General features: G+C 37.1%; 1 protein-coding gene across 2 annotated transcripts in view; it reads left to right on the plus strand.

Annotated features, from left to right (window-relative positions):
• Galnt5 (polypeptide N-acetylgalactosaminyltransferase 5) overlaps positions 1-13,586 on the plus strand; it is a 47,145-nt gene that overhangs the window by 27,765 nt on the left and 5,794 nt on the right. For both annotated transcript variants that reach the window (XM_026401463.2, XM_026401462.2), the window contains 5 exons: positions 706-825; positions 2,222-2,339; positions 3,337-3,660; positions 8,268-8,348; positions 11,090-11,251. In XM_026401463.2, the coding sequence (XP_026257248.2) occupies positions 706-825; positions 2,222-2,339; positions 3,337-3,660; positions 8,268-8,348; positions 11,090-11,251 (805 nt within the window). The remainder of the gene's footprint in view (positions 1-705; positions 826-2,221; positions 2,340-3,336; positions 3,661-8,267; positions 8,349-11,089; positions 11,252-13,586) is intronic.

Consider the following 13,586-nt stretch of genomic DNA (forward strand, 5'->3'; position numbering starts at 1 on the left):
ATGACAATCAGGAGAGAGAGAGAGAGAGAGAGAGAGAGAGAGAGAGAGAGAGAGAGAGAGCAAGCAGAAGAGACAGAGAGAGTCTACATTTAACAGATACAAAATATATTTCCCAAAGGCACACCTCCAATGACCCAACTCCTCCCGTCACACCCTACCCACCTTCAGTTATCACTCAGGTAATCCCTATCAAGGAACTAATGCACCGATTGGGTTAAATCTCTTATAACCAAACATTTCACCTCTAAACCTTCTTGCATTGTCTCACACATGAGTCATTTTGGGGGACACCTCATATCTAAACCTTATATCATAACACCCTAAATAGCAATAAATCCAACGACTCATTATTTAATAGATTCCCCCTTTAAATTCAGCTGAACTTCAAAATATTTTCCTCAAGTTTAATCCTTCCTTTTCCAGGAAACATATATGTTGTATATAAGTTGTTGTTTCTTCCTCCAAAATGGCTAGGGAATTATTAAAAGTAAAATAAAATTTAAATGCAAGCAATCTGGTTAATTTATCATCAGTACAAATTGTAAATTTTCTTGAATTGTTACTAAAAGATAAAGATCTAAAATGACCTGCAGAAGCACCTGTTTCATACCTGAATAAGTGTTGGAGCCAAGTTGATGAATTACATAGGCTGCATCTCATCTCAGGTCACACATTTTTGGTTTCGGTTTTGTTTTCCTGGACTAGTTATATGACAGTGGACAACTTTCAAAGAGGTATCTTTGTATGGCCCATGAACTTCGGCTGGAAAACAATTCCTCCAGATGTCGTTGCAAAAAACAAAATCAAAGAAACTGATATAATACGGTAAGTATGTGAAATTTAAGACCAAGAAGAAGACATATATCTTTTTGTAAAGGTATGTAAACAAATTTTACAAAATAACTGTAATCTATTTTTCTATAAAAACTCAAGAACTTCGGGTCTATACAATACATTACCAAAGCAAACAGGTTTTCCTGAGAAATTAGTTTTCAAGTTTAAAACTCCTTTCTACATGGTTAATTGTACCCTATCCCAGTAATCAGCCTAGAGAAGTCCATTTGATACTATTCCTGTTTCCTTGGATTACAATGTGAGAAACACAAACTCATGGAATATGCTGCATAACTCACATAATATTAAAGTAAGTGTGAGTAAAAATTAAAAAAAAATAAATAATAGTCATAGAGATATCACTATAATAGCTATAGTAAGATTTTTTTCATAGTCTAATCCTACTTCCTCCATGAAACAGTTGCCAAATTCTGTTAATAAATTAAGAAATAGACTCAGAAGCCCAATATGAATTAAAATTCGGACTTTATTACTAAGAAGCTGGATTGAAAACAGAGCTTAGACCTGAAGCCAAATGAAGGCTTCCTGTGTGTTCTCCCACTTTCAGCTTGCTCAGTGGCAACCACCATGGAATGTGGTAACTGCCTTGTCTACCTGCTGACTAAAATATCACTTCTGTCCCCCAAGGCTCTGGAGTCTGACTGAGGGCTCTGGAGTCTGACTGTTTGGGTTTCAATTTCATCTCTACCACTTACTAGTAGTATGAGCTTTTTTTTTTAGCTCACTTAACCACTTTGAATCTGTTTCCTTGTTTCTATGTGAAGATTAATAGAAGTGCCTACTGCTTATATCATTTTGAAAATTAATCTGATTATATATATATGTGTGTATATATAAACTGCATTAAGCAGTGATTGCCACAGAACAAGCTGTCAATCAGCTTCACACATGGTTGAGAGGCAGTACCGCGCAGTCACAGAGCACAGCAGCTAGCCATACTGCCTAAGTGTGCACCTGAGATGTACATCATACTTGTCTGTCATCCTTGGGAAAGTTTCTTACCTTCTCTGCATTGAGGTTTCTTAATAATGGTTCAAACTTGCAGGATTTGGGGGAATTTTAAGTTAATACACAGATAATACAATAGTGCCTGGTACTAGTTTAACCTTAAGTAAATGTTTAAAAATTCTATCCCCGGAGAGTTTATGTCACAGTTTAAATAACAAAGAAAAATTCTACTTCCAGGCCAAATCTTTGCTGAACTAACCAAGTCTTGCACCATGAACCAGAGAACTCATCTCCCAAGCATTATTTGTGACTCCATCCTGAGACCTCCCTATTCTTGGTGGCTTCTCAGAAACACCTCTAACTGTAATGCAAACATACAGAGGACCAACTCTTAAAAGTAATCTTTTCATTTTTATAGGTGCCCTGTCATGGCAGGTGGATTATTTTCTATTGATAAAAATTACTTTTTTGAACTTGGAACCTATGACCCTGGACTTGATGTTTGGGGTGGAGAAAATATGGAGCTCTCATTTAAGGTATTACCAAATTTATTTATTAAAGTTTATTATCAAATTTGTTAATTAAATTTTCTTTACAATTAAGAGCTTATCATTTTACATGTTTTCATTTTATTAATATGATCAAATATGTAACACACTAGGAGGAAATTTCACGGAAATTTTAGGGTCGTTGGATTAATTTTCTCATATCTCAGATTGAATTTGGAAAAAATCAATCACTGCTGCAAAATTAACACCCAAGAAAGCCTTAGCAACGGCAATTGTAAAGTGTCAAAAGGGCAGCTGCTTTTCTGTTGGGTTGGTGATTTATTGTAAAATGGGTGGGACTTTGGAGCTCCTGATCAAGAATAGTGTTGAATTGTGACCCAGGATCTTCATAGGATAAGAGAAGGAGAGTATGTTAAAGCTAGAGATGAAAAAGGAAGAGAAAGGTGGGGGGTGATGGCATGAAAAGCAAAGAGAGATCAGTACAGTAGGGGAAAGGGACTAGAGGGTTGGTGGAGGGGTGGGGAATACTGGGGAGGGATGTTGACCAAATTCTATTGTTATATTGGGTAACAAGAATCATACCATTATGTACAACTATAATGCAACAATAACAACTGTAGAGAAAAGATAAACATTTTAAAAAAGGGGGAGAAGGTGAACAAATGGACATCCACTTACATCTCCATGATTCAACCAAAACAGGAACTCACATTTTATACCTTTGATATTTATAGTCACATTGTACATGTTTTATTATACATTGGCATTCTGTGAAGCATTTTTTTTTTAAGAAAAGAAGTTTACATTGCAGGTTAAGAAGGAAATTTTATCTTAGTAATCATCAAATGGTCCACATCGCAATATACAAAACTAAATAAACCCTGCTGAGTTTCAGAAAACACCAGAGTGTTTTCTTGACTTCAAGCTGGCAGAAACAAAACCTCCAGGTGGCTCCTTGTCATCCATTGCCCATGATTTTAAACAATCTCTTCATAACTGAAGCCCTATCTTTAAATTGTTCCAGGTGTGGATGTGTGGTGGAGAAATTGAGATCATTCCCTGCTCCCGAGTGGGCCACATCTTCAGAAATGACAATCCATATTCCTTCCCCAAAGACCGCATGAAGACCGTGGAGCGGAACTTGGTGCGGGTGGCTGAGGTCTGGCTGGATGAGTACAAGGAGCTGTTCTATGGCCACGGGGATCACCTCATAGACCAAGAGCTTGAGGTGGGCAACCTCACCCAGCAGAGGGAGCTTCGGAAGAAACTGAAATGCAAAAGTTTCAAGTGGTACTTGGAGAATGTCTTTCCAGATTTGAAGGCTCCCATTGTGAGAGCCAGTGGTGTGGTAAGTTCACGTGACGATTTAAATTCTTAACTCTGCAAAAGTGGTACAAAAATGCTTCCAAAATGCGTGGGAAAGAATGATTGATCGTGTTACACTATAAATAAACACACACTATGAATTGCCATAAGACAAGACATAGCTGAGAATTAAACGTGGCTAAACTTGAGGAAGGAAGCCATATGCATTGATTGATTCAACAGATTCCTGTTGTGCGTCAGGAGACCAGGCAGCATTTTAGAACTGGATGATAAACAAAGTAGACTCCATTCCTTCCTTTAAAACTTCAAGTTGAGCCGCGCACACACCTCTAATCCCAGTGGCTCTGGAGGCTGAGGCAGGAGGATCTCCAGTTCAAAGCCAGCCTCAGCAAAAGCCAGGTGCTAAGCAACTCGGTGAGACCCTGTCTCTAAATAAAATACAAAACAGGGCTGGGGATGTGGATCAGTGGGTGAATTCTATTCCTAGTACTCCCCTCCCTCAAATAAAACCCTTAAAGTTGAAATGTTGAATAGGGAAAAAAGATAATAAACAATAATTTCAATACAAAACATAACTCTCATTTAGGGTATAGGTGATGAGTTCTAAGTCACTGTGGCTGAGAAATCCTTTCTGAGGAAAAGACTTTGAAACCAAGGCCTGAAACACAAAGCATCAGCTAAGATCTAAAAAAGAGGGCTAGGAAGAGGGTGCTGTTCATGCAAAACCCTAAGGCAGGTGAAAATTGAGGGCACTTGAGAACTGGAAAAAAGACTGTTGTTGTCAGAGTGTGAAGGAGGGAATGGGACCAGAGGAAGGTGCAGAGAGATTAGATCACACAGGTCCTTGCAGGGAGAGTTAGGATTTCCTTTCCTTCCCTCCCTATCTTCCTCTCTATCTCTATTTCTCTATTTCTATCTCCCCAAAAATATAACAGGAATTTATTGAGCAGAGTTAAACAAAAAGATAAAATTTAATCAGGATTTTTTTTTTAATTTCAAAGAGGGATTTAAAATAACAGAAGCTATCAGAAAATAACAAAATTTCAGGACATAAGGAGAGGTACAAACAAAAAGGAAAGAAAATCATATAGGTTGAACAGAGTGCAACACTAAGAGGGTCAAGTAGCGGGAGAGCCTGGGAGGAAGCCATTCCAAACCTGTTCTGGGAATGGTAGGACATAGGGCCATCTAACATAGAATGGGCATAAGGATGATTGGTCAAACTGCCACCTAGATAGAGCTCTTCCTGTGTCAGGTTTATTTGTAATCACTTTTGTTTTATTTCTTATTTACTTATAAATTTTTCCAGCATTTTTTAGTGTTCTTTCAGGGTGTCTTTTTTTTTTCCCATTCAAGAAGTTCTCAAACTAAATCATGAGTAATCCCGCTCTTTCAGGCCATTTTTTTCATTTCTTGCCAGAAAGTAGATTATTACAAACCAACCACTCTCCCCACCTGGCAAATCTGATAACAAGAACTTAAGACATTCCATTAACCATATTAGGAAACTTCAGGAAGAATATTAAAGACAGAAACTAGTTTGCAAATTCATTCTGATTTATAAATTCAACTAATAAATAAATATATATAACCGGTTTATATATAACATATTGTACTCTAAAGTCTCCTTTTTTTAGGTCAAAATAGAATAGCAGCTACCTCGGGTGTCTCAACCTGATATTTTACCCTAGGTAACTCAAAAATATAACATGTCAAATATATACATACAATAAAATTTATATTTTTAAATTTAATACCTAAAACAGGAAAAAAAAATTAGAATTCTCACCATAGAGAATTTTTCTTTTCCTAACAGAATCACTACAATATCATTACTCAACTTTAGCCACCAGAGGGAGCTATAAAACTATCTTTTGGCTCAGCTGTGACACTTTTATAAGCATTCCTACCAAATTTTTGAAAATCTCCCCTAAAGAAATTGCCTCTGCTGATGAATGTATTCCATAAAAATACTGCAATATTCTAAAAAATATTTTAACAGAGCTCTTCCTGCTATTTCCTTTTTTGCTTGTTGTTTTTCTTACATAAATTTTAATACAGACAATATTTGCTACCTTCTGGAGAAACCAGGAGGGAGTACTATCATTATCCACAAAAAAATTAGGACCTTTTTCCGGGAAATTCAAAATGAGATCAACTTGACCTTTATTTGGGATAAACAATCTTAAAAACTTAAAAAAAAAAAAAGTCAACTCCACCACATGTTTTTGTTACTTACTCCATGTTTTCCTGTCTTTTAACCTACAAACTTGGGAATTTAAATCCAGTGAAATTTCTTTTGGATTTGAAAAAAAAAAAACAAACAAAAAATTATTTCTTTTTGAACTAAAAATATCTGAAACTAATACAAGAACCTCACCAACATTATGTTTTTCCACAGGATTACATTGTGGCAAACTGCCTATAGCCTAAAGTTTAACAATTCTGTAATAAACTGGGGAATTCCCACCTCCTGAACTAGAAAATAAAATCATTCTACACGGAAAGTTTAAAATCTATGCACGACCTGATTTTGGATAAACTACTTTAAAATTTAAAAAAAACTTAAAACGTTTCATAATGAAGTGAAGAATAACCATTCTTTAGCATTTCATAGGCCATTTCTTTAAGAAGAAAAATTGTTTCCCCAGGAATTTCTGATTAGAAGGGAAAGAAAGAGAATTTCAGATAAAGAAAAGAAGCAGACATAGGCACAGAGCAGATTTCCCTTTCCCTCCATTGCCTTTCTGTGCCTGAAGGAAGGAATTGTATGAAATAAACACAAAGGACTCAGTTAAGCCAGGGGTTCTCAAACAGCATTCCCAGAAGTGACATCTGTGCGGAACAGGCTCCCCAGTCCAGTAAATCTGAGGAGCACTCATTACATTCTGAGCAGGAAGCTGAGCACCAACACCTAGAAGGTTCTGAGAAGTTCTGGAGAAGGTTCAGCTGTGCTGGAACCAGTTTCCCAAAACTGGTGGAATGTGGAATATTTGCTTCCTGATCCACAAATATAGGCTCTTGCATCTCTGCCCAGATTCTGGGCATGATTTGCCCTCTTTAAACTCCAGGATTATTCTTCATTCACATACTTCTACTGACCATCCTCCAGAAGTTAGCTGGATCTTTCTGTGTGCTGTGGCTGCCCTCATTTGCTAATGGTGGATTTTCTATCCCCATTCTGGTCATTTTAAATTGTGAATAGAGCTTTCCTTGAGGATATTTGATGGAGACTCATCCTCTGGAGTTGATTTGTGTTTTTATTTGCCAGACACCTCAGAAGTTACCAACCTGTTACTATTTTTTAATGTTTGTTTCTATGCCTTGAAAGTATGTAAGATTTCCTATCCAATGAAAATGGTGCAAATTCTCTTCCAAAACGAAACAAAGGTATGGTTTCAGATTTCCAGGGAGAACTGAGATTTCAGTACCAATGAGTAAATTGCTTTTCCTAGTACACCATTCTCATTGAGGGTCCTTCGTTTTCCAACTTTCTCTGGAAGACCTCATTCCAATCTGGGCTTATGCATGCCCAAGTTTTTCTCATATCTTTATGAGGGGGCATGTTTCTGGCACACCAAGGTTGCAGTTCCCTCCTGCATTTATTTTACTCTTCATTTCCTGAGGCGGACTCTTTTCTGCAAGCTAATCTATGCATGCAAAAGTGGGACCAAACTTTGGGGGCCCCTAGTTAGGAAGTCTGGCAACCGGATGAGCTATGCCACCTGCTTCAATGCAGCACCAGAGTTGGAGCTCCATAAAACAGGAGGGTGCAAAAACAGTGTCATCAGCAACAAAGCCCTTACCACCTCCCAGCTCAGGAGGCTTTCCTGTTTCTTATAATATAGATTCAGATCTATGCTGCTCTTCCAGAAAGCTGAAAGGCCTAAATTGCATTATCAACCTACCTTCTCGTTAGCTCTGCCCAGGATGTCAAAGAGGGTAAGGGAACCAACATTTTTCTGCATTAAATGGTGACTGATAGAAAGCTACCTCCATATTTGACCCTGCAAATCCATTAAAAACCTGGGGGCCTGCCAGAAAGTGCCTTTATGCTTGGCTCTATATTAGCTTTCGTGACTTTTCCTATAATGAATTGTAGCTTGCTTGAGTCATTAGACAGATTCTGACAGGGAATCAGCTGGAATCTGCTGTTCTTTGAAGGACTCAATTTATCCATGATTCAGTGCCTAAGCAGCCAGATAGCTCGGAGGGTCAGCCAAGGAACATAGCCCACGACTCTTGATTTGATTAAATTGCAAGTATGTGCATTGACTTTTAATATATGCATCAGATAAACTCGAGACAAGAAAATAACTATTTTCCCTGCCACCTTTTCTTCATTTGTCATTTGGCATCCCAAGAAAGGGTTAATTAAAAGCTTCTGTTTGCTGGCTCTGTGACTGAATTGCAGGCCTAAATTGACAGATTGAAGCAAGATTACATTATGTCTCTGTTAGAGCTAGCCACCAATAAAATCATATAGTGCTAAGTAATACTAAGCTATTAATTTAACTATCTTTTAACCTTATTATAGTTTTATATTCCGTGTTTTCTAAACATGTCTGAATGCTGTGTTCTACTTTGAAATATTTTTCATTAATTCATATTTTATATATTCCTTCCTAGCTTATTAACGTGGCCTTGGGTAAATGTGTTTCCATTGAAAACACCACAGCCATCCTGGAAGACTGTGATGGGAGCAGCCAGGTATGCCCAGCTCGGGGTTTCTATCTCATGATAGTGGATAGGTACCATGTTTGACATACTCATTGCAAACTTGAGAAATGTAACTTCAACCAATAGAAATCTATAACCAGTCTCTAAATTTTTCTATAATCCTAAGGCCTTTGTAAAATAGTCCACCCCTAAATGCAAAGTCAGTGACTGAGGAAGTGAAGGAGTGGGTACTGAAGTCCACGGACTGGCTCCTGGGTCCTTTCCTTGCAAGAATGGGTTCACCTGCATGTGTTCTTTAACTTTTGGGAAAACAGTCCTTGCTTCTGGGGGTGAGACTGAATTAGGTAACACACAGGAAACATACAGTAACTAATGCTAGTGCTCTGTTAATTCTTCAGCAATAATAAGAGCAAAAAAATATTTTTTAAATTACAAAGCATATGAGGATAAAATAATAAAGAAAATAGAGTACATAATTTTAAGTAATCATTCCAGCATTTTAAGGGAATCATGGATTTCACACAATCTACAATCCATGATGGAAACCCTGCAGCCAAACTCCCACAAACTCAGAGCAGAATGCTTAGGAGAGGGAGCAGGACCAGGGGAAATAGAACAGGGATGGCTCCTGCCGTGTTGGAGGTGATCTGAGAGATCACACCTCCCTCTCCAACATATGTTCCCTCACAGTTCTACCTTCTGTGGGAGTAGTTATCTGGTTTGGATGCCAAATAGGACTCACAGGAACAGATTCATGAGTAGAAATCAGCCCCCCAATTTGCAAATCACTCTTTGCTGAAAAAAAAAATATTTTGCAGTGATAGTCTAGGTTTACTAAATCTTGCTTCTTTACTTCGACTTTGAGACATTGCTTACATTTTCAAGCACATCCCATCTCTACCTCTTAATTCAAAGCTGTTAATAGAAGAAAACGTATCTCTGCTGCTCTAATTCACTTATAATTTGTAAATACAAATCCAAGGGAAGTGTTTCTTAATTAGGAAAGAGAAGACAGAGGGAAATGGAAAGTGTCAAAAAGAATCAATTGAAAGAAATGACTTTTACTTATTAAAAATCAGAGGAGGAAAAACAAAACCATAAATTGTAAAACAAAAAAAACTACAATTAGTCTACATCATATAAGAATATTGAATGATGCACTTCTTCAAGACTCATCATTGTAGGTACTTATTGTATTTATTGTGCTTGAGTAACCATTATTTCATCTGAAACCCCAATTTCTGTTCTTTTGTGGTTACTGGGAATTGAAACCAGGCCCTGTGCATGCTATACAAGTGTTCTACCACTACCAGCTTCTGTTCTTGAAAACATTGAGTCTCTCCAAGGCAAACTAGGAGATCAAAGTATTAATTATGTCACCTTCCATAAACCCCAACTTCCTTTTCATCTGGTTGTTCATTTTTAGCTTTTCCCTCTTATGGTTTGCTAAAGTAATAAAAGTTATATTTTATCATAAAGAATAAAGCTTAATACCAAGCCCATGACTATAGCAGTCATCCAAAAGAGCTCAAAAGGAATAAATTCCTCAGATGGGGGTATTTAACCCTATCCTTTACCTTACCTAAAAAGTCTCCTTAGTTTTAACTTCTAAACCAGTTAAGATGTTCCTTTTTTTGGGTAATATGCTTATCTTAGTATTCATATAACCTCCTTTGGTGATGTCATTTTTTTCATACTCTTCCCAATTTTAATGTCCACAGGAATTATCAGGGGGGTTTATTCATTCAGATCTGGATTCAGTGGGTCCATGATGGGACTGAGATTCGTCATTTCCAACTAACTCCTAGCTGGTGCTAATGTTTGTCTAGGGAATACAAATTAAGTCATAAGATTCAACACACTGGCTTTAATTTAACCCGATAATCTGAATTAAATCTCAGTTATACTGAGAATGATTTATTAGGCAAAAGCAATTAGATAGATTTTACCAGAAGTTTTATTTTTTTCCAAACATTTTTGGATTAGTACAAATAGTAAATTTCCCACAGAGCCATAGCCTTAGAGTAAAATGACCAGGCAGATGATATTAGATTTTAAACAACTGTAGAAAATGTTTTTAAGGACTGAAAACATGGTTCCATTGCTTGAATCAGTATTTATTTTAGACAATGTCAACTATCCAAAACTATATTTCTCCGAGAGCAGTTTCTATGAACTGGGGCATGCTAACATAACAGCAACCTGATGTTTCCTTGTACTATCAGCTGAAAAAGATCTAAACCTTTCCTACAGCAGAATGAAGCCTCTAGGAGTCCAATTGTCTAGATAGTCTGAATCAACAAAGCATAATAATTTCCACCAAAGAAACTGAAGGCTGTGACTAGGATCTCCCTCAAACTACCTATGGCTTGGAAACTTAATCACTCTTCAAGCCCTAGCATTGTCTGGGATTCAGAACACCTGAAACAACATTCATATGTGGATAGGTACTAATTGTACTCATCAGTTTTTAAGTTATAATTAACATTTATTGCAGACTTATTGTATGCTAGAAACTCAATGGTCATTACTCTAACCCTCTGGCATAGATGCATTTGCTATCCAAGATAAAAAGTTACAAAAATGAGATTAGACTGGGTAAATAATGTGCCCATACTATCAGAATTGAAAGTGGTAGCACTGGGATTTGAATGTAAATCATCAGATCAGATTGCCTATATTCTTAGCTATTACTAACACAAATGTTTGACAAAACCACTACCTATGTTAGCTGCCTGAAGTGACCTTCTCTATATTCATTTCCTCTCCAGCTTCAACAATTTAATTACACCTGGTTAAGACTAATTAAACATAAAGGATGGTGTTTGGCCCCCATCCCTGATGAGGGATCCCTAACGCTGCACCCCTGTGATAACAAAAACAAAGGGCTAAAATGGCTGCATAAATCCACCTCCGTCTTTCATCCAGAACTGGTAAGCAAAATCTATGTACCTCTTCTTTGCCAGAAATTTAACTTTCAATCAATGGGTCATAAAACCCTCATTGTCAGTATCCTCATTTGGAAGCTTTAAATGTGTTTGTGTCAATGGAGGCAGATATGGATCACCATTCTACTCAGAGAAAGAAACAGATATTTTTTGTAAATTATTGTCTTTTTTTTCTTTTTCAATATTTATTTTAAATTAATAATTTTTAAATAAAAGTCCCTGGGTTCTTGGTTATATTGCTACATCTTTCTATAAGAAATTTGCTTCATTCAGTCAACAATGCCAAAAACAAGGGCTATAACCCAAACATTGGTTGTCAGAAAAGCATACAAGGAGAGTATAAGGAAAAAGCAAGAAACTATGTGCTTATTGTATATCCTGCTCTTCGAATGATTCTAGTTACTTGTCCTGCCCTCTTTCCATACAAGGAGATGTTTTCTCAGCCCCTGTGGTTCCCAGAGACCTGAGCTGGAACCAGCTCTCACCCTGCTATAGAAGTCCAGTGTGTGCATCTTTTACCAACTCTGTGCTCCGTGATATCACACTGATAGCTTGAAAACAGCTGTGAAGACAGTCTTTACACCATAGAAATTAGCAGATAGATGCTACTGGATCAGGGAATATTTTTCAAGAGGTCTAAATGTTAATATGTATCAAAATGTGCCTGTTCTACTGTATTCATTCCCAAAGTCTTCTCAGTTTTTCCCAATTGTATTTTAACAGGATACAAAGTCATGTAGGATCTTGAAATAGCAGTAATAATCTCAGGACTGCCTTCTCAAATTTTCTACCATTTCACTTGCAGATAGTCACCAAATCCACTGTATGCTTTGGTTACATGAAAATTATTATTCTTCCCAGAGCTGCCCCCAAAGTGTTCTCTACTATATATTAATCCCTCCTGAACATTTTTCTCTTTAATGATAATTATTATTATCAATTTGTTCAGAAAAAAATAGGAATTGCTAGTGTATAAGCTGCTAATTTTGTCTTGCATACAGTTTAAGAAATCCAAAAATATCTACTGAATAAATTATACTTTACCTTCTCCTTCTTTAACCCTGTGCTAAAGGAGGGAGGAAGAAAATAAGGAAGGTAGAGAAAGAGAAGGAAAAAGTAAGACAATAAGAAGCACAATACATATTTCATCTCCAGAATTGAAGGTTGGAATAGATTTCTGTAAGAACATATTTAGTGGTAGGGTTTCCTAAACAGTTGATTTGGTAAAGAAGATAATTTAATTAAGATACCAAAAACTAGAAAGCTCATAATCCCAATGACTCAGCAGACTGAGGCCAGAGGATCACAAGTTCAAAGTCAGCCTCTGCAATTTAGCAAGACTCTAACCAACTTAGTGAGACACTGTCTCAAAGTAAATATATATTTTTTAAAAAGGTTGGGGAAGGTAGCATAGTGGTAAAATCCCCCCAGGGTTCAATTCCTGGTACAAACAAACAAAAACGCCTAGAAAACTGCCCCCCAAACTTGTTTGTACCTGTGACTTTGTTTCATTCTACATAGCTGCTTGCTGTCTTGTGTCCTTTTTGATGTTACTAGATGTTCATGGAAATCAATATCTGGTCATGGTCTTTCTTCTTTTTTCAGTTTTTTTGGTAGTTTTCATATTATACCTCCTAAGTCCCTGTGTTAGCCAGCTGTTCACCAGTATAGCAAAATTGCTTAGACAATCAGATTATAAAGAGAAAGGTTTATGTTGCTCACATTTTTGGAGATGATAGTCCATGATCAGTCAACCTTGTTGTTGCTGTGGGCCAGTGTGGCAGGGCTACACACAGTAGCAGGAGTGTGTGGTGGAGCAAAAAAAAGGGAAGAGGCCAGGATCCCATAGTCCTCTTGGGGGACATGCCCAGAATAATTTATGGAGCTCCACTGGGCCCCACCTGTCAAAGATTCCAGCACCTCCTAATGGAGAAAGGAAGTGTAGTAGTTAAGTCTGACACTAGACAACAATGGATTATTAAAATTAGATATGCCTGAATCTACATTTAAAAGGTGCTTTCCAGGTCAGCACTCCTCAAATGCTCTGGATTTCAACCATCCTAAAAGAATTAGTGTCATAAATGGAAGACTTGGGCATGGAGTGCTTTTCCACTACTGGTTTCTATTGAGTGACTTTAGGCTGGGAACAAGTGACTTAGTTACTGGATGAATGCTGTAAACAATCCATAATGATTTTCTTCAAGGCCGACTGTTTTATAAACCTTGGGCATTTTCAAGCTTCATACTTTTAAAATACTGCAGTGGATTTTAGACATCAGGCACTATGTACTATCATAAATTATGGTTAGGAGATCATAAA

Source organism: Urocitellus parryii, chromosome 1 (genome assembly GCF_045843805.1).
Source record: "Urocitellus parryii isolate mUroPar1 chromosome 1, mUroPar1.hap1, whole genome shotgun sequence".
Classification (NCBI taxonomy): Eukaryota; Metazoa; Chordata; class Mammalia; order Rodentia; family Sciuridae; genus Urocitellus; species Urocitellus parryii.